Source organism: Copadichromis virginalis, linkage group LG15 (assembly GCF_057382275.1).
Source record: "Copadichromis virginalis isolate Kocher_CV1m ecotype Utaka linkage group LG15, C_Virginalis_male_GT1.1, whole genome shotgun sequence".
Lineage (NCBI taxonomy): Eukaryota > Metazoa > Chordata > Actinopteri > Cichliformes > Cichlidae > Copadichromis > Copadichromis virginalis.
Window position 1 is genome coordinate 24,043,378 of NC_140632.1, and position 27,896 is coordinate 24,071,273.

General features: G+C 39.0%; 1 protein-coding gene across 1 annotated transcript in view; it reads right to left on the reverse strand.

Moving 5' to 3' along the window:
* The window catches only part of xrn2 (5'-3' exoribonuclease 2), a 42,688-nt gene that overhangs the window by 13,029 nt on the left and 1,763 nt on the right, over positions 1 to 27,896 (reverse strand). The window contains exons 6-29 of the mRNA XM_085432625.1: positions 27,316 to 27,374; positions 27,119 to 27,208; positions 26,885 to 26,957; positions 26,135 to 26,185; positions 25,814 to 25,971; positions 25,143 to 25,217; positions 24,488 to 24,621; positions 23,274 to 23,331; positions 22,951 to 23,058; positions 22,778 to 22,822; positions 22,075 to 22,206; positions 21,406 to 21,450; positions 19,490 to 19,584; positions 16,503 to 16,638; positions 10,861 to 10,968; positions 10,080 to 10,169; positions 9,894 to 9,966; positions 9,433 to 9,516; positions 8,802 to 8,899; positions 6,707 to 6,786; positions 6,521 to 6,577; positions 5,108 to 5,176; positions 3,859 to 3,987; positions 983 to 1,101 (exon numbers count right to left, since the gene is read on the reverse strand). Of these exons, the coding sequence (XP_085288751.1) occupies positions 983 to 1,101; positions 3,859 to 3,987; positions 5,108 to 5,176; positions 6,521 to 6,577; positions 6,707 to 6,786; positions 8,802 to 8,899; positions 9,433 to 9,516; positions 9,894 to 9,966; positions 10,080 to 10,169; positions 10,861 to 10,968; positions 16,503 to 16,638; positions 19,490 to 19,584; positions 21,406 to 21,450; positions 22,075 to 22,206; positions 22,778 to 22,822; positions 22,951 to 23,058; positions 23,274 to 23,331; positions 24,488 to 24,621; positions 25,143 to 25,217; positions 25,814 to 25,971; positions 26,135 to 26,185; positions 26,885 to 26,957; positions 27,119 to 27,208; positions 27,316 to 27,374 (2,166 nt within the window). The remainder of the gene's footprint in view (positions 1 to 982; positions 1,102 to 3,858; positions 3,988 to 5,107; positions 5,177 to 6,520; positions 6,578 to 6,706; positions 6,787 to 8,801; positions 8,900 to 9,432; positions 9,517 to 9,893; positions 9,967 to 10,079; positions 10,170 to 10,860; positions 10,969 to 16,502; positions 16,639 to 19,489; positions 19,585 to 21,405; positions 21,451 to 22,074; positions 22,207 to 22,777; positions 22,823 to 22,950; positions 23,059 to 23,273; positions 23,332 to 24,487; positions 24,622 to 25,142; positions 25,218 to 25,813; positions 25,972 to 26,134; positions 26,186 to 26,884; positions 26,958 to 27,118; positions 27,209 to 27,315; positions 27,375 to 27,896) is intronic.

Sequence of the window (27,896 nt, forward strand, 5' to 3'; positions counted from 1 at the left end):
ATTAGAAAACTGTTGTTTATTTGTGTAGAGAAGGGATAAAGAAACGTTTTTAAAAAACTACATTTGAAAAATATTTGCACTTTCTTAATCAGAATGAATCCAAAATCTAAAATTAATCTAAAAAATGAAAATAAAGACTGAAATTTTTTAAATGCTCAAAGGTCACTTTTAAATTACTAAAATCACTTTATTCCTTTGGTAAAGTCACATTTGACCAAACTTTCCAGGATGCTTTGGATTTTTCGAGAATTTTAATAAAGAAAAAAAGTGCCATGAAGATTTTTGTCTTTATTTCTAAGTCTAAAATATTGTAATTATTATTTTTTTAAGAAGATCAAATTAATGGTAACAGGATAGGACAGGACGAAGCAGAAGTGCTGGACTATGAAACAGCATGTCCCCAATCCATGAACACGTTAAGAGTCTTGAGTGTAATGCATCTCACACTGTGTTTTACTTAAAAGAGGACTCTTACTGCAGGACTGGCTCTTTCGTCTGCCTACACAGTTGCTTTTTTGAGGCCTTGGATTGTTAAATTATAAAATGAGAGTCTATTTGGCTCCCCGGTATGGAATAAATTTTAATTAAACGTTCATCTATAATTTTATTTGCTTTTATATTGATGCAAACAGCCTTAAATACATCATTCTGAATCAAACTGAATTTTGTGAACTATTTATGAACCAGAAATGTTCCATCTTCATATTGAGGATATTTTTTTTTTAAGATAGTGGCCATTCGAGGGGGCTTTAAAGATGATTCAGGGGGCTTAAGGTTAGGGCTGCGGTTTTCAAACTTGTGAGGCTTTGACAAAAACTGTGAGACAAAGTTAAATGGATGTTTGCTGGTGGGGTTGCTAATGCGCCAACCCTTGTTTCTGTAAAATTCATTGTGGATTCTTTTTTTATGTTCGGTTAAACACTGAGTAGGGCAAAAATAAGGCCTTGCATTACATCAGTGTGTGTTTGTGTGTGTGTCTTACGTTGAAAAGACTGGTGGCCACCGCTGTGTGAAGGTCGGTAGCCTCCTTGGTTGTAGCTGCTTGGCGGTGGAGTGCTGCTGTATTGTCCTCCACCTTGTTGGCTTCTGTTCAGATTGTGGCTGAAGAGAGAAGAAGAAGCTATGATGTTAAAAACTAATTTAGAAATAAAGAAAGTTCCATTGTAACCTTTACACACACCCGGTATTAACCCTAATGTCTGGGCAGTGTCTGGAGACTGAAGTGGGTAAAAATGGTCTGAATATGCTGAATATAAAACAAAGGAAGAAGATTGCTGGTTTCAGCTTTTTAGTCTTAGCATTACTCATCAATTATGTTTGATAACACTGTTTTTTTATTTAAATGCAGGATAGAAGATAGAAGAGAAGAGCAAATGCCAGAGTAACATTGAATTACTTTTAAACTTTCCACCCTACCTGGGCACACTTTTCATAGTACCAGGTTGGATCCCCTTTTGCTGTCAGAACCATCTTAGTTCTTTGTGGCACAGATTCAACAAGGTGCCGAAAACGTTGCTCAGAGGTTTTGGTCCATATTAAAATGACAGCATCGAACAGTTACTGAACATCTGTCGGCTGCACATCCATGATATCAATCTGCTGTTCCAACGCATCCCAAAGGTGCTCTATCGACCTGAGATCTGGTGACCGATTCATTCATCTGGTCATAAAGGGATGAACATGCTGAGCAACAACACAGATTCAGGCTGGGCATTTAAATGCTTTTGTACCAATAAATTCCTCATACCATTACACCAGCAGCAGTCTGCCCTGTTGATACCAGGCAGGATGGACCCATGCTTTCATGCTGTTTATGCCAAATTCTGATGTCCCTATCTGAATGTGGCAGGAGAAATCGAGACTCATCAGACCAGGCAACTTTCCCCCCCCCCCCCCAGTTTTCTGTTGTCCAGTTTTGATGAGTCAGTGTGACAGTTGTGGCATTTGGTGAGGTTGTTGTTGTATTTTGCAAACCTACTGTTCCTTTAACTGTTTAAAAAAGAAAATGAGTTGACTGATCAATTAATCAATAAGGCAATGTAGAATCAGGCACATGCCATCACTTCATACTGTAATAAGCTGATACCTTAAAACCCTGAAAATGATTCAGGAATCATCCCCAATGTTGGAGGGGGAACAATTTCAGGATCACAGGAAAAAGGAAAACACAAGGAAGCATGAAAGGCATTAAAAGCAGGATTGACTGATTGATTGACTGGTTGATAGCTGGATGGACAATGTCGTCTCATGGTGGTAAAATTATCTTTACTCCCTGCACATCCACAAAAAGGCAAAAAACAAACCAAACCAAAGCACTTAACACATAAGGGTTAAATGATTCAGTGAGCTATTCTGCCCAGCCTTTTTCCACACAAGAGCCTGTGTCCTACCAGAAATGTCATATGACCTCTGGCCTCTTCCTAAACTGAACACACACCCATAACTGCACAATTTAAAAATCAAAGCAATAAAAAAAATTCATTTCCTTCAGGTTTTCCTGCTCGCCATCCTGTGAGCACCTGCCCGTGTGGTGCCATCAAGGCACATAACGGCCTGAATCACTGAATTAACGACTTACTTTAGCAGGGGGAAAAAAGGGGGGGGGGGGGGGAAGGAATATATTATGTTTCTTCAAATCTGTGCATAATTAATTCCCACAGTCGGGCCGTGCCAGATGTTCAATTATTCACATTTCCTTAATGATAATATCAATGTGTGGAGAAGAGAGCTTAGATCATAATCAAGGATGGCTGGTTAATGGGGGCCACTGTGGGGGGGAGGCAGTAAACATTTAAATACATCTTTGTTTTTAAAAATACTTAAAACTACTGTACTGAGTCACGGCAGACAGACTTGGATGCTTTAAAATGATCTCATCACACAGAGCGAGGAGCTTCAGAGACAGGTGTATTTACCGAAGTTGATCAAACCACCGATGACCCATGAAAAAAGTTTCAGGATGCAAAGTTCTATTAAAAAGGCATCACTGTTTGCTGTTCAAAATAAAAGCATGGAAAAATACTCTGTAACAGAGATATGGTTATGCACTGCTTGTAAAAAAACAAAACAAAAACCCTGTCATCACAGTATAATACAAAACCTGTAACTCCAGCTAAACCATTGCTCTCTCCTCATCTCTCCTGACCCATTTTTCTCCAATTTGCTTTTTGCTAATGTCCTCATCAGTGCTGGGAGAATTCAGGCTCATTCAGGTCGCACAGACAGTCCAGCTCCAGGTTTGCTGTGTCTCTCAGCACAGTCTCAAAAGTGGGAAGGAAATATCAGGAGAGCAGGACTATATCTTGCTCATCTCTGTACGGAGGAACAGGAAGAGCCCTGCAACATGGCGGCCAGGAACAGACTCCCTGAGGGTAGCATAACGGACAGGTCCACCACTACTGCCCCATTCTCTTTGTAAATGAGAGCAAGTTCACAATGAACACAGGTAACACGTGTGAAAAAGCCGGGAGATGCCATTGTGAACATTATACCAGCCGCAACATCCCCCAGAATGACCAGTTTGGCAGTGGGTCTGTGGTCTGGGGAGATGTATCCTTGGAGTGTAGAGGGCCTCCATTATCCTGACTGAGATTCTCATCATATATGAATAAGGAATGCAGCACTGTACAACTGTTGTCCTCACACCTACCGATTTCTGGACTAACCGGGGCCTGTTAGGAAGTGTGAACAAACGACCCAACAGCAGTCCTGATTTGCCTGACTGAGGTGAATGCGAGAATGGAAAGAGTCTGAACCATTTTCACTCGAAATTCAGGAAAACAGGAATGTTCTACTTTTTTTTTTTTTTTTTTACTGGTTTTAACATTGATTATATTAAAAATGTAAATATGAACATACCCCAGAGCCCTGAAGCCAGACTGGTCCAGGTGAGCCTGCTGCCTGTTTGGGTTGAAACCCAGCTGAGGCCTCCAAGATTGCCCATTGCCTCTCACCCAGTCCTCGGGTTTCAGAACCTTACTGGGAATCCTGAAAGACAGTATTATGATGTGAAAAAGGTTTCCTTTTATTGACATATATGAGAGGGGGAAGGGTGCCATCGTGTTTACCTGAAACCCTCAAATCTATCAGTGACGCCTTTTTAGAAAAAAAAAAAATAATCCAGGTCTCAACACCACTGAAATACTGCCAGTGAATTGTAGGAGGACTCGTATTTGATGAAGGTCTTGTATTTTTACCCACAAACTTTGTGATTGTGATCTTAGTGCAGTTCTGTATTTTCCAGAAACAAAAAAACCCATTTTTTTTCTCCTTTACTCCACCTGAGTTTACCGCCTCTGTCACAGCTGAAAATACACTTTTTTACTGCTCTTGTTGACAAAAGTGGATGAATCTGTGTCTGTGACACAGTGTTGCTCTCTCATTTTCACAGTTTCAAGTCATGCCGGAGAACTTCAGAAGTGGAGGATTTAGTCTGCAAAGGTTTTTTTTTTTTTTTACTTTTTAAAACAGCCTCTGTGTTCTTCCTGACTCTGACTTCCTGCATCACTCTGGTATACGCTGATTGAGCAAGATCAGCTCCGGTGCCCAGTGTCAAAGGTCTCAAAGCACTTGCACAGTCGAGTCCTGCAACATCATTGTGTCTTTTCTCCATCGTTTTCTGCAGTGTTAACATCTGCCCGCTTTCTTCCAGGAGCTTCCTTTAATATGAAGACACTGACTAGGCCAATTCTGTACTGAATAAGCCTTGAAACTGGGGATTCACATCATAAACCCAACTTGGAAGTTTTTTTTTACGGTTATATATTAACGGTGCTCTGAAATCTTTTTTCCATAGACTCCAATAGAACTAACTGCCTTTCTGCAAACAGAGCCACAACATGTTGTAACGATTTATATAATTTCTAGGAACAAACGGACCTAAAGGATGCTGAGAGCCTGAGACAAATCAGACATTCACAACCTATTGAGAAATGAATCAACGCGTACTTGGTCTTTTCATGAAATTGTTACAATAAGAAAAATATATGAATGCTGTATTCTTTAGGAATTACAAGGGCAAATGAAAAAACTATTTCTGCACCTGAAATGAATAAAGCCTTTAATGTTCAACCAGGAATTCATGAGATAAATGCAGAAAAATCCTCACTTTGCTTCAGGCAGGAGGACCGCCTTGAACACAAAGCCATCTGGATACTGGGGATCCTTGAACTTCACTCTGGAAAGAAAATGAAAATCATTTGCAACTGATCACAACAAGAGTTCCATTAGCTCATACTTTAAAGCAAGAATTTCAGAGAAGCAAAATAAATCTGCGCCTCAACACAGAGATCCTGAGACCATGATGGTTCAAATGTTGTCATTTTCTTCTTAACCTCCTTCGCTCAGTCATTTTCAACACGTGCCCAAATGTCTTTTCATCCTTGAAGAATGGCTCATATTACAGTAATGAAAGGGGGGATGGTGCGTACACAGCTCAAAACTATGTGCTGTCAAACAGCTTTGAGCACCAATGGAAACATGACGACGTCAGTGAAGCTTGTAATAAAAGCGATAAGAAAAAAAAAAAAAGACTAATCTGGGATGTTCTGTCATAACGTCCATCAGAATCAGCTTTTTTAGCTTATTTTTGGAAGTGGATGCAACAGTTTGTCATGTTTTTTTGTGCGACATCTGTGTTAAAGTTGGGATTCAACTCAAAACTGAGATTTTTAAAAAATAAAATATTTTCTCATCTAAATTTTTCAGGTCATCCAATTTGGGCTACTTGTAGACAACAGATATCAACTCTTGTTTCCAAAAGATTTCACCACTGCTGATGAGAATCTGGCCTCCAACTTTGACTCCAAATGGCAGTTTTCAGTGGACGAGTCAGTGGTGTTGAAGCCCAAAGGAAATGCATAAGGTCAGAAAGTCAGCAGTGAGACCAGGACCTTCCTTTTTACGTATCAGATTATCAGGGATGCCCAATTCCAATGCATTGTAATAGACAAATATTTGCTCTATTCCTATGCTGCACATGTTTACTCCATTTGTCTCAATATGACTTCCCTTTTTTCAGTAAAACTTAATTAAAGGGTTGTGGCTTTGATACCATAAAGATCGGCATGCACTGCAGATGCAGAATTGGACTTTCAGAGAGGGAAGTGGAGAAAAGAAAGAAAAATAAAAACAGCAGGAATGTCTGATACAGTCCAGAAGGGCACAAGCAGACAAGCCTGAAGCGGACATCAGCCAAATTCAAATCAGGGAAGGTTTTTGCTTTTTATAAGTATAGTTGTGGAATTTTTATACAAAGGGATTAAACAGGAAAAAAAACGACATGACCATGAATAATTAAAGACACTTCATGTGTGAACTTTCACCAAGAAATATGTAAAAAAAAAATTACACAAATCTGAACATTTTACTGCAATTGTAAAGGCGTTTCCTGTTCTTTGTTCGCCTCCAGCCATACTTGACATCATCGTCATTGTTGGTGGAATTTTAAGTTAAATCCAATGAGTCTTCCCAACATGTACAGTAAATATCAATGCTACAAAAAATGTTTGTGTTGACTTACCCGATTGCAGTGTTCTGTGAAATATCTCGCAGCATTGGAACAGGCGACCTCACCGTACTGCAGGATAACCACAAACAAATACATGAGGCAGATGTCACATTTACCCAGCTCGTCTTCCGTTGGCTTAGAGCGGTGGCAACATGGCACAAGAGGCAGAGAAATGAGAATAAAGTCGGTGTTCCTTACTTATCTGGTAGAATAGGGTCGTCATCGAGATTTAGTCTACCTTGGATTCCATGGCACAGCTCTGCAGGGATCTCAGTGTCCTGATGGAGATAAAGCTGCAGTTTGTATCCACAAACAAATGATGGTTTAATGCAGCAACACTCTATTATTATGCTTCCTCTGATCTTCTTAGGTCATGGACATAAAAGAAGAAAAAAAAAACTAAACCATCTAAAGCGCAGACAATTACTTCAAGTTGTGTTTGTCCTGCTAGCAAAAATTCTATAGCATCTTTTTAAAGAAGTTGTTTTAAAATACCATCATCTAGAAAATATTTGAGCTCCAAATAAATTCTTGAGGGTAAATATCTGGTACTATGACTCTGTGAATACATTACACATATTCTAAACTAGTGTCACCTGCCTTGTATATGAGCAGCAGCAAATAAAACGTCAGTCCTCTACCTGAAAAACTGCTTTCTACGGGTCTCCAAATCTGCCGTTAGAGATCACACATCCAAATATCCACATTCTATGTTGACTTGAGTCCACACTCAAAGCCATAGTACCAGAAATTTACCCTAAAAATGTGAAGGACCTACTTCAAGTAGTTTTATAGATAATGGAATTTTAAAATGGACCCTCAAAAAAAAAAAAAAAAAAAAAAAAAGAAAAAGAAAAAAAAAAAGGAATTTTTGTGGCCAAAACTGTGATGGTCAGGTGGGAAGATTTTTCCTTATAAACTGCATGTCTGCACAGGAGGTTTTTGTCAAATGTTTTTCAGTAGTTCATCTCATCCTCATCTGACAGTTTTATTTATTTATCAAATCTGTACCTGTCGTCTAGACGGGCTACGTAAAAGTTCAAGTTCATGTAACTGCAGGAGAAGAGGGTCCTCTGAGGTGAAGGCTTTTCTCTCGTGGAACGCAGCGATAAATAAAACCTGCATTATTCTTTCAGTCAGACTGCGAGGCCTCTGAAACTCTGAATCCTCTAGATGAACTAATTTTCCTTCGCATCAAATTCATTTCATCGCTGAAAGCAAAGCACACAGAAGCTTGCTTGACTGTTCAGATGCACTCATTAAGAAGTATTTACCCAGCAAGTCTACGCATCGATTGCTTCGGTTTGCAAATGCATAATCAGTGAGACTAAACTCAAAGCGGGCGACACCTGCACAGCTTCAACGCACATCTGCAGCACAGTGACGCGGCAGCATATCAAAGTTTGAGTCGCAGAAGAAGAAGACTGTTATTACAGACGCAAACCAGCTGACTCTGTGTGTGTTCCTGTCTAGCTATCTTTGTGAGGACCGAAATCTGCAAAAAAAAGTTTCATTTAGTTGACTTTCATAGAAGTTTTTATTGCACGGTCCTAGGGGCCGTGAAATTGCTGTTGAACTTATCTGCTCCTCTTCCTCCATGGTCCTCTTCGCATATACTGTATCTGATCCCTGTGACTGACACACTCACCCGTCCTCACAAGTTTAAAGGCCTCTTTGAGGCTCAAAATGTGGTTTTAGTGTCAGAGTTACAATTGGGTTATGGTTAGGTTTAGGGTTAGGCATTCATTTTCATTTTTAATGGTTAGGGTAAGGGGCTAGGAAAACCATTATGTCAATGAAGGTCCTCACTAAGATAGCTGAACAGGGTTGTGTGTGTGTGTGTCACGATAACACTGAGCTAAGAGTTTCCTTTGAATTGAAGTTAAAGTTAAGGTTTTTTATTAATTTATTTTATTTAACTTTTCATTTATTTACTGACACATTTTCACTGCATTATTTGTTCACGTTTCCTCTTTTATTATAATTATGTCTCTATTCTTTCACATTACCTGCCTTTATGTTTAGCTTTCATTTATTTATTTTTTTTAGCTCCAGTGTTTCTGTATGATGTCTGGGTGTCTATATCCATGTATAGGTCATGCTGCAGGGATGGAGGGGTGATGAGAGGGTGTAGTCAAGGAGATGCATGTGTGTATTTTTGTTTATTTTCCGTTTTTAATGTGTACAGCACTTTGAGTTGAATCTTTATTGTATGAAAAGAGGTAAATAAATAAAGTTTTGATTGATTGATTTGACTGAAGTGAATGCTTACTGACGGCGTCGGGGTTCTTACCTCGTTAGATTCTGTGCGATACAGTTCATGGATGAAGTCAAAGAGTGGGTGAGACTTCCCCAGAAACAACACGTCACTTCCCAGGCTGTTTCTCCTCTCTGAAACAGAGCACAGAAAGCAGGTGTGGTCAGAAAGGAGAGAAAAAACAAGTGTTCACAAACTGCTACCCTGCTCACACAGGTCTGAGTGTAAACGGGAGAGAAGCCCATGATTAGAAAACAGAAAAATAAAGAGATAAATGACCACATTTATGTCAGAACAATGATAAGAAAGGTGAATATGGGTTCTACTGCAAACTGTACGTTGTGGGGATGATGACTGAAAAAAATAATATCTGCATATATATGCAAATACATAAAACGCACCTGTCTGACTATAACACAGTTCTTTAGACCCTTTAACCCTTTATCCAAACATGGAGAGGAGCAGAGATGGCAGCACTGCAACCCTTTAACATTTTGACACTACAGCCAACCCCAGCTATTGGAGTGCTTTGTTACTGCATTATGGTGATAATGTCAGAATTACAAACATAAAGTGAGTTTTACATCAAACACCTTTATCACAGAAGGTAAAGTTCACCGAAAGAGAAATCCAGATGTTACATTTGATACAATGGGCTTTTACTCACTTTCCTCAGGAGTGAGGTCGGGGTAAACATCAGCCAAAGCCGCCCTCAGCCGACGTTCATCCACAAAAGGCAACAAGGCAACACCTATGAAAGTAGCACCATGATATAAAACAAGTGCACTTACAGTAATAAATAGTGTAATCATGTAATAGTACAGTATTACATTCTCTAAATCAGTTTTTAATGTGTACTCAGGTTATATCTTCTCCTTTTTAAAACTTTTATTCTGAAGTCAAAGCCTCTATATTCCCGCACTGAAACATTTTTTAAGTTTCTGCTGTTTGCACAGGGAATTTGAGCCCTTCATACCAAAATGAGCCGCATAGTTAATATCAAATAAAAAAGTGTGTCGAATGAAACGTTGGCTTAAAAATATATTTCCATTTATTAACAATAAAGATTAAACAAAAACAGCTGTAATAAATCTCTCTGTCCACATTATTTAAATGTCACAGACTCACCCTGCCAGGCGTATTTCTTGCCGTTTAGATCAATGGCAAAGTCATCGGGGTAAAAGTCGATGATCGAGGAATCCTGCATCAAAGGAAGCGATTTAGTAAAACTCAAAAAGACACTGGCACAACTACCACAACTAAAAAGATCAGAGAGCAGCAATACTGCTGAGCCGTTTCATGCCTGAAACTTACCGGACTGCTCATGAGGTTCCTCCATGTTGGTGGCAGGAAGTTACCGCTGGCGGCAGGAAACACTCCCATCAGCTGCTCCAGTGGCTTGAACTGCACAAAACACCCACCAAACAGTCATGTCTGTTGATTAAACCCTGAAGATCGGACGCTGTAGTGTGCGATGCTGCCGTATGATTCACAGTTGTGCGCTGGTGTGTCTTGCATTGCTTTGACATGATCAGTTGATCAAGTTGGATTTAAGTTTGTTTGTTTTTGCCTTGTCTGTTCCACACAAAGTTCCCGCCAGAGTGAACGTTATATTACATTCAGCAGATGATGAGATAATTGAATTATTCCAGCACTTTCTTAATACGACTTCCTTTTTTTCCACCCTTTTGTTACATCTCCCAACTTTTTTAAGACCTATCAAATTCAAAAGGAACTGGTATTGGTTGTATAATTATAGATTTTCTCAGTTTAAACCTTTGATGTGTTTTCCTTGTTCTACTGTTGTTCATTGTGTTATGTTTTAACTTTCATTTCATAACGCCAGCTTAATACTTAGGGAAGACCAACAGGTCAACTGAGGTGAACTTTTACGGTGTTTTAGTGAATTTCTTTAATAACTTGAGCTGCTATCAGTGGCTTTACAAGCAACAAGCTATAGCAGCCTTTAGTTTAAAGGAACATGACTGATTCAACACACTTTCAGATTTCACTGCAGGAAAAACAACATTTCTCACTGAAAAGTCACAGAGAGAAAGATTGAGAATGAGGAGGAGAGAAATAAATCCATTCTTACTGGTTTGGTGTCCTTCTCAAAGTCTGAGAACATGTCTTTGATGTCTTTGAAGTCAGAGGCGAACGGTGCGTAGTGGAACGGGAAGTACCACTTCCAAGAAGCACAGCCCTGCAAATCAACGAGTAAACAATTCCAATCAACAACTTAGCTCTGAGCTTAAGATCAGTTAATGGGGCCAATGTTTGACTGAAAAAAGAAGCTTGTTGCATATAAAGTAATTAAATGTATGTAATTACATATAAAGTAATTAAGTGTGATGCTGGTGCACACATGGAAGTTATTCACAAATATGAAGAAGGATCCACATCTCACCAGTGGAGTTCTTAGTGGCTTTATCCCTTACCTGGATAATAAATTTGCTTTATGTTCACTTTACAATAATAAAAATACAGGAAAAAATCCAAAAATCAACACATTTCAGTCACTCACATTAGGCATAACTCTCATAAAATCTGGTGACTCATTTTCTGCTCAGTTTAATCATTGGTGTTAGTTTATTGTTGTTCATTCAGCATTAGCTCGTTTGGCACGATATCAACTCAAGCACCCAGATGAGGGGGAAAAAGAAATTAAAAGCAACTTCGAAATGGAAGCAGAAAGCTTTTCTCTGCCCTTTTTCTTTAGCAGCACTAAGCTTAAAATCCAATCTGACCAGTCTAAGGTGGCAGTGCTGACATTTTAAACCTTTCACTGAATCCTCAGGCAGCTTTTGCTTTTTATTCAAACTTTCTACACTTTCAGACATGCCAGATTATTTTTTTTTAAGTTTGTTTTTTTTTTTTGGCTTGATGGTTAAACAATAAGAATGAGGGGAAAAAAAACTAAAACTAGACTGTAGTTCAAACCATGATGCCTCTGAGGGAAAGAAAATAAATCTCTCCCACACCTGCTGAGAGGCTCTTGCATCTAAAATGTAATCACCTTCCTCTGTTCTGTGTTTCAGAAATGTTTGCTGACAAAGAAGAAAAAAAGTCATCACCATGCAGTTGGACCACTTATCCTTCCTGAGCAAACATGCCTCGCACCAAAGAACAACCTTCACTTCCCACAATCCACCTTTGAGAAAACGAGGTCCTCCGGTAAATCCACCAATCCTCGCATCTCAGCCAATCTCAGCTTTAAAGCCCAGCACTCTATTATTAAAGGTGGTCATTCAAATGATAATACGGTCCTTTTACCATGATAAAAGGCAGAGGAGGCTCTGATCGCCACATTCGGACGATCGCACAGATCATTTATGGTAATATGGCAAAATGTTTTGTCTCAAGGACTCGGTTCATTTGTGGCAGAGGCTGGCAGGGTCAAAGATCACGAACTGCAGCAACAAGGGGGGGGGGGGATATATACACACACACACACACACACACACACTTACTTACTGTCCTGACAACAGGAAGTGAAAGTTGTTACCTCAATATGTTATTAAGTACATGAAGGAGCCACAGATTCAACATACACAGACCTTTCAGTTTAAATATATAAATGGGTGATTTATTCACACTGTGTTCACATTAGTGAGTCAAATAATCAAAAATGCATTAACAGATCTTTTTTTTTTTTTTTTTTTTTTAAATAAACTGAATTTACTGATTTAAAATCCACATGTTGAAAAGAAAACTATTTTATGACATTTCACTAAAATTATTTGGGAGGCACTGAAATATCCACAAAATATCATTTGTTCACTGGTTATTAACATCCACATTGAGCGATGTATGATTTATTTCTGAAACTGGAAAGCAGACATCTGTAAAAATGTGGGACATTTATTCATGTAACCATTTTAAAATTTGATATTTCATTGGTTCATAATCTGTGCATGTTTAACGAAGCGAGTATGAAAGTACGTCTGAATTGGTTGACTTAGGATCCAGTTACTATCCAGCTGCTCAAGTTTTTTGTTATTTCTTAAACAAAACCCAATAAAAATACTGAAGAAAAATGACAGATGACTCAAGATTACAGTAATATTACCCCAGTGATTGCCAAAGTTTTTAAACAAACATTTTAAATTGATCATCTCCATTTAAAGTTATAAGAACAACAAAACTCGCCCTGTATAATTATCACCACTGATGAGCAACATCAAATCCTTAAAGAGATTTGAAATGTGTCAGGGCTCACCACAAACATTCTGCTCATATTTATTTTTCAATATGCGCTCATTAGATAACTTTCATATGGTTTGTTTTTTGTCACAATGCTGGGAACACTCGGGTCCATCAGCCATGAAATGTAGAGAAATCAGGAAACAGCTCAACCTTCTTTAAACTGAAGAAATAAAGCTCAGTTTCCATTCAGCCTGAAATAAAATAACATTTTTGGACACAGGTTTCTCCCTTCGTTGACTTTTACCCCGACAACTTTGCCCTTCAAAATTGCCTGTCAGTCCTGTAATGCTATAGAGCCCATTAACATCTGCATGCACCGCCGCAAATTACAATAAAAATACTAAAAAGGCAAATCACCAGTGTCAACAAAGCATGAACATTCAAACTGCCATTAGAGAACAGCCTGCTAGTTGGAAAACTGTCATTTGCGGCCATTCGGTTGTAAAGAAATGAATTATTGGCAGAGGAGACCTTTTCTGTACATCCAACAGATTACTGGAGGAAAAAAAAAATTAGTTTTTTGCCCTTATGATGAAAAGCAGAGACAGAACGGGGATAAACTGAGCTCTGTCTTCCCCGATCACTTGGTGAGGTGTGCGTGATCTTAACTCAGTCAGTGGCGAGGAGAAACGTGAATGTGTGGCAGCGAAGAGCAGACACGTCTCCGTCCGTCGAGGGCCCGCTAATGAATTCACTCAGAGCGGCCCCCTGAGACGGGCTTTGGATTGGCGAGCGTGTGGAGTCGACAGAGTGTGCATACGAGGAGAGCACAATCAGCCAGGACAAATCCCCCCCGGCTCAGCGCCCTGGCTCTCCTGGAGAGGGACCCCAGCTGATTATTTCATTTCAACATAAAGATCAATATTTTACAACACTACAATGATTCATGTATAATCACACTGCAAACAACAGCAGCAGATCTCAGTGTTAGATGAGCACGAGTTTATTTCGTGTAAATAAGTAAAACTAAAATAAAAACATAGTAAATAATAATAAAAGTGAGAGTCATTCATGTCGGAAGGCTTCATCTAAATGCAACGAAACACATATCAGTCCCTGGGTTAATTCACTTGTGAGGAGGATTTATCAGAGGACCTTGTTACCTCAGAGGTGAGTTGTGGGAAGTAAAGTTCGCATTTCTGTGTCAGACATGTTTGTTCAGCAACAGTAAGTGTACCGACTCCTCATTAAGGTTTTGGTTTACTTCCTATCAGGTGTGTGGTCAGGCAGGATTAAAGATCAAGCTGTAGCGATCTTTTATTTTCATGTTTTCAATCATCACACAACATTTTTCCTCCGAGTCCTATTCAAATGCAAATCATCTTCAAAAACAACAAGCAAGTGGTTCTGATCTGATTCTACTCATTTCCATATTTTGATTCTTGGACTCTACTAGAGTAGCTTTGCATAATTCACAGTTCAGAATAGTCCTTATTCTTATTGTTCCAATCAGTTTAGCCTCTGACGTTTTAGCTCCCCTCCCTTAAACTAACTTCTTCTCACTGGCTGCTCCGTATAAACAAAAGGTTTGAACCACATTAAGGATATCCTCTCTCTGACTTCACACAAGACCACAAGTAGTTAAAGAAATGAAACAGAGCAGTCAGACCAGTCTGAAGACTGAGCTTTAGGCTCTCCAACACACTATTAAAACTTTGGAAGGACAAATGCTCTTCCTTGAGGAAGAAACATGGTTAGAAAAGAAATTGTTATCAGAGATCACTTAACAGTTTGGTGAAATCAAATAGACTAAAAATAAATCAGAAGCACTCACGGCTGTATTACTAAAAGTAAGAGCATTTCCACATATGAATATGAATAGGCCTCACGGTGTTGGGACTAAACACGTGTACCCTTAAGAAAACCAGCTATCAGTGAAGCTAATTGTTAAACAGGTTCAAATCTTTTAGGAAGCATAAAGACTGAACCCAGGTCATGTGGTCTAATAAGCCCAGATACACCCGGATTTAGAGTGACAGGAACATCACAGTGAGAAGAACATCAAATTAAGTTAAGCACATGCCTAGCAGCAACAATACAAGCAAGTGAAGGCAGTTTTATCAGTTGCTTACATCAAGGCTCAGCAATGTTAGTTTCCTAAATAATTATGTCATGTGAACACCTGAATATACTGAACAACCAGGTTTTACCATCAATGGACGTTTCACAGGGCATGAAGCTCGTTTCCACATAGACCTGGAGAAGACTTCACACAACTAGGCTGCCTCTCCCACTACCTCTACAAGCTTGTGGTGAAAAATGAAAGCAACTTATCTTTAATGTCCAGCAGGGGGCAACTCCTTTCACTGCATGAACAACTCCTGTTGTATCCAGATCTACAGGAAAGTGTCCCTCCTGCACACTTTGTTTATGACTTCAGCAAAGTCCCTTCTGGTTAGCTGATGCTCTCAGCTGCTAGTTTAAAGTATACGTGAATTCATTTTGTGTATTTAAAGTAAAATCGAGGATACAGCAGAGGAAAAGCAAGTATCAACATGTAGTGCTCTTCTCAGTCAGATCCACCCATTTCCCGTAACTCAGGTTTCAGCAAGCAGCAACAAAATCCAGAATGATCAAATGCTTCAGAAACTAATGAGCGATACTTAACCCTGATGCATCGAGCAGGACAGAGACTCTCACTGTATGCTGAACACAATGACAAAGCTTTATATTCTATTCTATAAATGGCTTTATCCATGTTACTCAGTCGATGTACCTTACAGGTTCACCTTTACAGAGAATGTGAGGTTTCTGTGTCAAACACAGGTTCTGGTCGCGAAATGACAAGAAAAAGAAAAATAAGCATCCTTATCCTTTAGCTTCCCCTCAAAAACTTTAGTGATTTTCTCAGTCTTTGTTTGCACTGTTAGCACAAAGTTCTACTCTGTGCATCATTCACCTTAAATTTTTCCCCTCAGTGTCTACATGAAAGCTAAAATATCCAAAAGTTAGAATTCACCTTGTGGCAGCCACACTCTTGATTTAATTTTACGAAAGCTATCGTTAACTTTTGTTAGCAAGAACTTCATGTGATTAATCTTTTTACACATGTATAAATAAGACCTTAACTAAAAAAATGTTACAAAAAAAGAGAAAAAGAACTGCTGAAAGACGAGTATGTGGAAGTTCAAGGAGAGAAGCACTGCTCTGAAAAATAAACTCTTAACCTTACCAGCAATATTTGGGAACTTAACATAATTTGATTCTGTAACTCAGGAACAGGATCAGAAAGGTTGATGTTGTGCATAAATTCATCAAAAAAACGACTAAATACACCTGCCTCTCCATTTGTAAAGGTGGAAATTTAGCTTGGATCGTGGTATGTAATGAAAGCTCGGGGTTCAAAGTTCAAAGAAAACTATTAAACGGTTTCTAAAGCTAGCATCCGGGTGAAGTAAAGGCTTTATAAACCAGTGAGAATATGTTTCTCAGCAGGAAAAGAAAAACACGGGAAAAAAAAAAAGAACACATCGCTGCTGAAGACATGCTCGTTTGTACACAGTACTGAACCCACCGTGTGACTTCAGTTACCTGGTAATAGTAGCGCAGTACCCAGCAGAGACCCTCCACGTACGACTGGACCACCTTCCGCCTGAAATCCTCATCTGTCGCGTCCACGTCAAACTTGTTCTTGTAGTACCTCTGCTTCCAGCCTTCCTCCCACAACCTGCAGGACACAAAGGGGTGGTCACACTCACTCAGAAGATTGAACTAACTTCTTAACCAACAGCACTAACCAAGAAAGACATTACACACAGGTCCAAACACTGAGATTTAAGTCATCTTACTGGAAACCACACTGTGGGGTTATTATTAAGTAATTTAGTCATCAGTCTCCTTAAGAATTCAAATGAATAATAATTAACAAGTATCTCTGTCAGCGTGCGTGCACAAATCAGTCTTAGCTAGTAGTAGTACAGCCAGAAAATGTGGCACGGGGAAGTTGATGGTAAGTGCTCTGCATTTTGTTTTGCTTGTTTTTCTTCCATCTTCCATCCATCAGAACAGTGTCAACTACCACAGCCAGTCAAATTTCATATTTACCAGTGGACTGTCCAAAAGGCCAGGAGATGACCTTTGGAGTAGTTAATTAGGCATCAACACCCACCTTCCCAACACTGACCTTTAAATAAAATCTCATTTGAGGGAATTCTGCCCAATGCAACATTTTGGGGGTTAAAATGTGGATTAATTTGCGCACAGCTCCAGACTTCCACTAACATGCTTTCATTCAACATCAGTAACATCTGTCTGAACCCCACCACCTCCAACAACTTCACAATGTCTAATTTTTTTTAGACTGCCCCCACCTGTACTGATGACCACACAAAAAGCTTGATATCTCAGTTAGTAATAAAGATGGGAATATGGGAAATCAACTCCACTGGTACAAATACTGCCAATGGCCAAGAATTGCAAATCCATTGTTGATTATTGGCTGACATGACCAAATCTTTACAGTTTAGGTAAATCTGAACAACATATTCAAATAAATGGCTCATCTATAGGCTGAAAAACCAGCTGGAACAGTTCAACGGCTATGACTTCGCGGTAGATTTGGGGCGGCGATGCCGTTCTGCACACATAATCAGGGTCGTCCGGCATCTGCGCGGCGGCTCCTCGGAGCGGCCTGCGGGAAGCTGCCGACTCCTGAGAGAAAAGCCTCCATGAATACCAATTTAGCCCGATGGATTTAGCAGCTCTGACGAGTGCGTCACAGAGGAATTTACTCGAACGCTCCTGCTTTCCATATTAATCACGTGCAGAGGGGAAGTGGGAGCTGTTCAGCAGAGCAGGGAGTATGTGTACAAATGTGCGTACTAATATGTGTGTGTGTGCGCGCAGCGGAGATGGCAGAGAGTTAAAGAGCTTGTGGTGCAGCTCGGTGGCATTAATGAGCACGTCTCTCCTCTTCTGTTTGTTAAAGCGACCTTTGCTGACTGAAGTTCATCTGCACAGATTTATTTTTAAGGTGTTTTATTAACTGCACGCACGCGGTTCCCTGGGCATTCAAATTACAGGTTATTTGTGGTTATGAAGGAGCTTCCAGTTATAAACAGCTTCAAGAAAACTCGACAGACAGCAGCCGATTTACAATAATGATGAAATAAATGACTGACCTCATAAACAAATAATTTTGTTTTGCCTATTTTCTGGTCACCGTGTGAGCCCAGCAGAGACGCTAAATGTGCTGAGAAAGGAGCCAATGAGCAGCTTGTCTGACACGCCAGCTTTGTTACTTGCAGAGTATTATTCGGGTCGTGGCGGTTTGTAAAAGCAGGTTTAATTCAAGCATAGCTCTTTGGTGTGGGCACTTTGAGAGTTTGTACCTGAGAAGTCAGTGAAAGTTGTGTTATGAAACCTTGTTTTCACACCAAAATTAATTTATTGTGATTAACTTTACTTATAATTAACTTGAAACTAAAAAATGTCTTGCTTACAAAGTTGTATGAGTTATTAAAATGATTAAAATGACATTTCTATGTGCTGTTGGGTTTCTTTAATCATAAAAAAAGAATAAACCCAGTAAGACAGGGAGTCTTGACAGGCCTACAGCTGAAGTTTAAATTATGCCAAGCTTTAAATAAATATCTTTATTCTATTTATTCTATTTATTATTTATACTGACAACCACTTTGGCTTTAAAGCCAAACATTCACTGACCTGTGTGCACATTCCTAATTGTAAATAAATACAGGGGGGAAAAAGTGTGTTGAGTCAAAAGAGGGGTGCCCAAATACACCATAAGTGTTCATCACGAGTGTTCAGGCTTACTGGAGCTGTATCCTCGGTTCTTTTTAATCTATATGTTGATGACTTATCAAAGAAGCTGAAAGTGGGTGGATGAATAGCAGCTTTCTAGTGAACCACATTATGTATGCAGATGATTTTGTGGTCTTTAGTCCTCTTTGCAGTGATCTCCAGCAGCTCCTTCATATATGCTTTGCTTATGATGTGGAAAATGAGCAGAGCATAAAAGCGCTGTCATGATTAATAGAGCCAAAGAGGAGAAACGGGGGAAAAGATATCCTGAAATTAAACCGTCAGTCTGGAATCTAACTGTCTGCACTAAGATTTAAGACTAAATAAGACTTCGGATCAAATGATGGATGACGAAGATATTTATAGGAAGATAATGTATGCACAAGCTAACATCCTGCTGTAAATGTTTATTGCATATACAGGTAGGATGAAGAAGTCTATCTAGAAGACAGTGTACACCTCTGCATGTTGCATACCTGTGATGAACAAACTACAGGAACATGAGTTTATGGATATAATGAAAACATGAAGTAGTTACAGAAGAGAACAAGATGATATGGTGCACGTGAGAAGTTTGTTTGCTTGAATCGTTTAAAGGGGAACAATTTATTTGTAGGCTTATTAATTCTAAAAATGAAATTAATGCGGGTTAGCAAATATAAGAAATTGGGGGAGATTCTGTATTCACTTTAGATTAAAACACAGTAATCCCACCCTTTGCTGTGAGCCCGCCCACCTAGTTTGTAAGGATTTACCTGACGTTGTCTTCAGGCTCCGGCTCGCTATCGCTGTCATCAGCTTTCCTCTTCACTCCCCTGCTGTCTACACTGTCACTGGGACCTGCAGACGACTACCGAGGGTGATTAAACCCCAACACACACACACACACACACACACACACACACACCATTAAAACCCTGACTGGACTACTTGAGCATGAGCAGAAGCACTTTCAAACACAACAGGTTAGCGGTCTTTCCTTTCACACAGCAGCAGTGTTGTAGTGTTTGCATTGAGCTTTAACAGTTCTGCCTGTGCAGACGGAAATCTTTAAATTCTCCCCAAAGAAACAGTTTCATTAAACCGGTGTGTCGCTGGAAATAGCAGAATATTTTAAAATTTCCTGAACAAGCTTTATGGTCACTGAGCTGTGCTCCACCGCAGTCGGCGTTCATTCTCGTTATCTGATACAATCTAAAGCGATTGCTTTGCATTTTAATATAACTCAAAACAAAAATAATTCCTGGACCATGTCTGTTTTAGTTACACAGGTCTAAGTTGGTAATATTACTCTTTCATTTGAAGAGAACAGATTCTCAGGTCACTAATGTAATACTTTTAAAAATCTCTTATCCAAGTACTAGTATAGTAGTACATTTGCATCAGTTTTAAAATGTATTATTCGACCAAGAGAAGCAACAAAATCTTTAAAAAGGAGAAGATTGAACTGATCAATATTTCCTGTAGTTCAAATGAAACGTGATTATTGGTTAATCGTTTTAAAAAAGGGTATATAAAAACTGCCTATCTATCTATATATCTCTATCTATCTATCTATATATCTCTATCTATCTATATATATATATATATATATATATATATATATATATATATATATATAGTAAATGCTGAGCATTATAACACCTTTCTGCTCACAATGAGTCGACTATATGCATTCACGTCAGGTAAAGCTGCTCCTGCATATACATGTGTATTGTCTGTGTTTGAAGGACACTGAATCCGCTGCCTTAGCTACAAGCTTTCCTTTTTTTTGCCCCCTTGAAGCCTTTGTACTCTTTTCATTCATGTGCTAATGTATGGTCGCCTATTGACAGCCGATAAAATTTAACGCTGCACGACGGCAGGAAATTTACCAACTTGGGAGACACTTTAGAATACAGACGCTGGCGTTTTGTTCAGTTCTGTTTTTTTTTTTTTGTTTTTTTTTTAAACAGGCTGCCATTTTCTCCAAATATAAATGATGGCAGAGAAGAAACGCACAAACTGACTGATAGAGCAGCATTTAAATCAAATTAATTTTTATATTTTGCTGATAGAAGAATCTCTACAGGGGAAAAAAAAAAAAAAAAAAAAAAGCCTTTTTCCCAATAACCTAAACAGCAGAATTAAAATCCCCCGAGTCCTTAACTGGGTGTTTTCCAGCCCCTGGAGGTGTAAACAGACACACACTTGAGAAGAAGAGGAGGAGAGAAGATTGTGAAGAGACTAAGAGATTATTCAGGGGATCGAAATGGTGAGGACACAAACTCTCCCGCGTGTCAGTGGTTTGGTTTCCTGTTGGTTATTTATGACTTGACACACTTTAAAACGATGCTGAACACAAAAACCAGCACCAAAAAAAAAAAAAAAAAAAAAATCACAACTCATATTGTGGTCAACTTAGGCACACAACTCTCAGTGTGACCTCCCACTTATATTCCACTTAAGAGGGGCAACCAATCAGAAGAAAGTTGGGCGTGGAGAAGAGCAAAGACGATTGTTTCAAAAGAGGATGAACAGAGGGGGCTCCACTGAGGCTCAGTATAAAGGAAATAATGATTATTTGGAAGCATAAATCCTGCACAGCTCGAGTCCAAGAACAAAAGGCATTGTGCTGAAAACTAACGCAGCGAGTCAATGTTAACACAGTGATATACAACTGCCAACTTACATTGCCTCCATTCTTCATCATGGCCTTCAAGGATTGAGCAGCACTCTGAGGGGAGAAAGGAAAAGGACTCCATGGCTCATTGCAATAAAATGTCAGGTTTCAAACAAAACAGTACAGGATACAATAATCACATGACTTATGGGTCCGTTATTCCTGCAATTCTCGACCTCGCAAATGGTGCCACACAGCAGGAGTGACGTCATATTTACTGGCTGCATTTTTGGTGTTATTTTGGCCTATTGCGCGCCTCTCACTCGTTGTAGCCTTGCACGGGTTGAAGAAACTTCTGTCTTGACTTCTTCTCCTGCTACACGAGCACACATGTGGTGGTTTGGTCTGAGTGGCGACACCCATCACTCAGAGTAATGCAAAGAGTACTCGCGCCCTCAGTGTTGGTATAAATGGCACAGACCTGAGGTCTGATTGTGCCCAACAAAACCAATACTCAGTGTAACGGACCTCTATGAAAAACACAATGCTGGATATGACCACACCAAGTATGGATTGCTGGTCCAGCTCGGTGGTAACTCATATTTCTGAGAAAAATCTCAGAATGACAGATCACGACAACATTACGCAAGAATCAGTAAGAGTTTTGACAAACTGACCATCAGTACTTAAAGATTTTACACAAAACAAAACCAATCTGATAGAAACACCCAGCTTTACCATGTTTGACTGCATCCTCATGTCACAGGCCTGGTGCCGAGCATTCTGGACAGCCTCGGGTCGGTCTCTTCTCCCCAGGGCATGAGGGGCAAACTGACCCGTGGTCAGGTAGGCCGGGCCCTGCTGCTCCGCCTGCAGAAACATGGACAGAATATCTCAACTCAAGCCCATAACTGTAAGAATGCAACTATGAGAACTCAAAAATAAAACAGCATGTGTAGTTTCAAATAGTTTTAGGGAACATCAGGATGAGTGGAAATGCTAAGAGCAGCAGGCTCTCGATGACTGATCAGAAACGTGGCATGCCATAAGTAAAACAGAAACACTGTCACACTTTGACTTCTACTCTAGGCTTTGTTTTTGGGTGAAGTCGAATCACACCGATTAAATCAGCTTCATTTTAATTGCATGCTGTGTTTATAGCTTTATAGTGTCTTTAGTAACCATGAAAATGAGACTGATATAAACTTCTCCATCTGAGTTCAACTCGAACTAGAAAAGTATTTTTAAGTGATATCTGCTGATTAGGCAGAAAATGACACATTAGGTTTTCTGCCCCTTCGGAGGTGACTGCATTGAAAATAAAGGCTAAACTTTAGCAGCAGAAACACCTGAAAAGTTTACTTTATGGCACAACAAAGATCCTATATAGTAAATTTAAACTATAAAGCCAAAATATCAGCATCATTTTCATCATACTCACTTTCATTCTTTTTCTTTTCTCTTTGTTTCTTCTCTTAAAGTTTTCCTAAAGAAAGAAGATGACATCGTGAACGATAAAATAGATTCATAAAGAGCAGAAATACTCGAACATTTCCTCGTCTTCATCTCAGGTCTAAAAGACTAAATCTGAGGAGAGAAAGTTGTGAAAATCACCTCATCCTCTTTGCGTTTCTTGAAGATGTTGTCCTCAGCAACGCCCACAGCCTGCATGATCATCTCAACTCGCTCCAGGTTGACGTATCCGTTCTGTGTCAGGTAGCCCTGCAGAAGCACGAATGCACAGGGTGACTCTACACATTAAGTGCAATTGTTCAAAAACAATGATACCTATATCTATATATAACAATGATATCATTTTTCTTCCAGCGTTGGTTAAAACATTTGAAAAAAAAAACAAAAAAAAAAAAACACACCAAACAAATAGAAAAACCCTGGACACTGCTGCCTGCAGAGCTCAGATAAATGATGACACTCACTCCAGTTTTGTGAACAACATCTTTGTAGATCCTGACCAGTCGATCTATCGCTCCCTCTCTGGGGGAAACAAACAAAACCATGAACCACAGATGCAAACAAACTCCTCAACTTTTATTTCATTAATAGGGATGGAAGACTGAACATACAAATCTCAAATCTTTTTTTATACAACAGAAAAAAACAAACACCTTCTGTATATTGCACAAACAAATAACAGCACAAAAAGCTTGAAAACTATACGAGTATGAAAAACACAATAAAGAAAATAATAATAGCGTTACAGTGGATACAGCACTTAATATAACATTTCTGACAGTTGATTAGCTATGAGATGAACTTGTGGCTTTGTAATTAGAGCCAATAATAAAAAAATAAATACATAAATACTCTCTCCAGGACATTTGTTAAATTTAATTATATTCATTTTAATTGTTTACATTTATATATTTAAATTTATTAAATAATTATTATTAAATGTAATTATTATTACATTTTTATTTATTTCACCAAATCTATTATTTAAATCACTTGATTTTTTATATTTATTTGAAAGGTTTTATTTATTTATTTATTAAGTGAAAAAACATGGATGGATTCTAATAAGCTCAGGAATAAATACATAAAAATCTATTCACCCGAGTAAAGTCTGGGAGGAGACAGAAATGCCTTTTTGGGGTAGAGTCAGAAAGGACAGATTTAAAAAATAAATAAATAAATAAATAGAAAAGCTACCTGCTGTGGCCTTGTCCCATGAATAACAAATGAAAAGTAGTTTTACTCCTCAAACATGTGCATTTTACTTTGTTTTCTTTCATTTTCTTCATTTTGGGGTCTTTTTATATTTATGTGTTTTGTTTCATTTGAGTTTTGTTCATTATGTTTCTTTTTTGGACATTTTTTTGTTGTTGGTGTTTTTTCCCCCATTTTTCTGTGAATTTGTGGCTTATTTGTAACCCAATCATTAAATATTACCCTACTGTTTTCTCTGATTCCCCTTTTTACATCATGGTGAGTAACTGTATGTACATTCTGGGTATTATTAAAGTAAACTTATGACAGCGCTTCATAATAAGTTCTTGAATAACCTTTCACTGCAGACACCCCTGTTACCACTTCCTGAATTGACACCACATTTAAACAGCGTGTTTCAGATTGATAGTCCCTGATGAAAGAACTGTATAAAGCAGTTTTAGGACGATGAACTGATGCTCACCTGATTTCTAAGGACGGAAGATGTGGTAGGAAGTCATTTCCAACAAAGAAACACATAAAGACCCAGTCATCTACACTCCTCTCAAAGTCGAAGGGAAAAGGCAGACTGGCCATGGTCAGCTCTCTGGCCAGGTACTAAAGAAAATATGAGAATTAATGGAGATGATTGAGAAGGTCATTTTATCATTGAAGCAACACTTCAGCTCCTGCTTTCATGTTCAAATGCTGTCCATAACAGATAGAGGCAGAACATTCCTCTGCAGTCTGTCTTTGATTACTTCTGAGAAAAAAAGAAGAGCTGATGATTCAAAGGAAATGTTCAAGGTAAGGCTGAAATCTTACAGCGAAGCTGACCTGAACACTGAACAGAATATATTAAACACATGTAACGAACTCTCAAAACATTATTTCATATTCTTACTCTTCCTCAAAATAGTTTCAGAGGTGCCCGAGGTTAGGAACCATCATTTTAAGCACCACAAAGGCAACCCACTGCGTTTTATTTCTGTAAAACTCATTGAACCCTTCCAGTTGGATTGCACAAATTTGATCGTTCTAGATCGATTTCATGTTTGTGAACAAAAGGTGAGATTTTGACCCTAAAATAAACAACTAAAAAGAAAGAAAGCTGATCGAAGTGAGTTTGAGTGACTGACCTCCCGCAGAACACACAGTCTGATGAATATGAACTCCTGCTCAGCCGACGGCATCGTGTTTGCAAACTCATCATGCTGTAAAACAGACATAGGTTCAGTCCGCTGACAGAGTGTATACTGCGCACTTTAAATGGCAAATGTCAGCAATGGGACATCAAACATCAATTATTTTTCAGCAGTATTTTTTGAGCCAGAATTGACCATATTTAGACAAGAGGTGGAGTCCTAAGTTATTATGTAACACTAGCTGGCTTGGTTAGAAAGCTCCACCTGTAAACTGTGCAGGCGTAACAAAGATACAGAAACATGCTAATTGCATAATAACAGATTGATAAAATGTTAAAACTTCATTCAGCAAAACCAAACCACAAACTTCTAGGTCAGCGCGATAGTACAACTATCAGGTAATTTTCCTAAAATGCTCCAAAAAGCACCACAAACATGGTTGAGAGGTGGTTCCAGTTAAAATTCCTGTAGGACAACAAACATGGCCCATTTAAACAGCTCCTACACTGAAAAAAAATTCACAGCTCATTTTGCAATGTGCACAAACAAATGTTCCAGTCAAAGACTTTCACTCAAATCGTGGATCTTCAAACTACGCTTTAAAGCTTTGTTTTTTCAGACAGCAGTGCTAACAGGGACGTAAACTTCAGAGTCGTGTTCCTCACCTGCCCCTGCTTCTCTCTGGGCATCCCCTGACAGTCCTTGATCTCGTGGCCAGTCTGTCCGCAGAGACCGCAAGGTCGCGGTTTGTTGGGTTTAAACTCCTCTCTGATGATCGTGAAGTTTGGCTCGTGAGTGGCCAGGCCCAGCATGATCAGGTCAGCTGACATGCAACGAAAACACATGGTCAAACTACTTGGTTAAAATATAAATTAGTCATTCAGACAGCAACACAAGATCTCTTGAATATGCTGGGTCAGAGGAGGTAAATGGCTTCTATTAAGAGCACTTATCCTGACTTTAAGAGGGCGGATCTGAAGGCTTACCGTCAGCTCCACACAGGCAGTGATGCGTGTTGGGGTCATGGTTGGGCTGAGCTGCAAGAGTCGACCATAAACATCGAGTCAACAGAAGATCAGACAGAGTGTGTGTGTGTGTGTGTGTGTGGGTGTGGGTGTGGGTGGGGGGGGGGGGGGGGGTGAAGGCTTGTACTTGATGTTTGGTCATCAAAGGTCACCTATCAAATTTGACTTCAAGATAGAAGAGTCAACCTGATAATCAACAGCACTTTAACTTTGAACTGTGAATCTGTCACTACAGTTCAGAGTACTTCACATCAGAAGCCTCCCATATTTTCGTTTTTTCCATTTACCATTCTGCAGTGCAGCTGCATTCAAGGGGAATTACTGTGCTTTTTTCATTTCTTCTATCACAAACACGGTCTTACATAAAAAATGGCTTCAAGGATTCAAACAATGAGGTCAACATATGTCAAAGCTCAGCTTCAGACTGCTCCAATCTATCCTGCTGCTGACGAGATGAGACATACTTAATATGGTCATCTCAGGCACAAACCTTCAGTTTGGGAGCGACAGCCAATCAGAACAAAGTTGGCTTAAGGACCTAAAACACTGAGGCACTACACCAAGACCCAGTGAAAGACGAAGATTATTTTGAACATTAAGTATTGCAAAGCTTCTTCATTAAAGCCAACCATAAAAATATGGAGGTGAAATAATCATAAAAGGTCCCTTTAATTAAATCATTGGAATTGCTCTGAGTGTTAATGCATGTACCTCTCTGTCTCCTGATGAAGTCCATAATCTTGTGTTCACCTTCACCTGGGACGCTGGCATCAGACAGGAAGACCTGGATAACAGAGAAACTGAAGATTAGTGCCTAAAAATGCAAAATACCAAGAGCTGAAAACTACAAAAAAAGAGGAACGTAAGGATGATTAAACTGAGTCATTTTATTTTATAAAAGAAATAGTTGTGGGCAGGTAACATCTGGCCATAAATTAGACTCACAACAATATTCTTCCATCCTGGATCGTTGGTGAGTCTTTCGGCCACATAATATCGCAGACAGTGTGCCAGGTTGTCCATGAACTCTGTTCCCTGCAGAGAAAAGTCACTGAATCATCCATTCAAGTACAAATCCTGTAACTACGTTGTTACAAGTAAATAAAAGTTAGGCAAGATTTCACTGGATGGAGTAAACTTACTGGGGTGATACAGTTGCTGTCAAACCTTTCTTTAATCTCCTCCGGAGGAAGATAACCTCCTGTAGACGGAAAAAAAAAAAAATCTCAATATTATACTGAGAAGAAACTAGAGGGCGGAGTTACCCCCATGTGGCTGCATTCCCTATCCAAGCTGGACAGAGAAAGAATCAGAGGGGAAAAAAAAAAAAATCAGCAGATTTTTTACACTGAGCTGAAATTGATCCAATCGGGTTTAAAAACAAACAAACAAAAAACCAGGATGTTGTTTTTTTTCCAGATGTAATGCTTCAAACTCTTTTTGAGAGTTTCAATCTTCCTCCAAGAGAAAATCACCAGGAATATATTAAATACACATTTGTTTTATAAATGTCCAAAAATATTTTTCAACTGGAGTGTTTAATAAATCATTTCATACTTTAAAAAAAAAAAATCAATCAATTTGCATATGCAAGTTTAATTTTTATCATATTTGGTACATCTGCCATTTTTTTTTGCAATTTATTGTTTAAAAATCAGTTAATTTAGGTTTTTTTGGGAAAAAAATACACACAGATGATGCACAGCCCTCAAAAACTCCATGC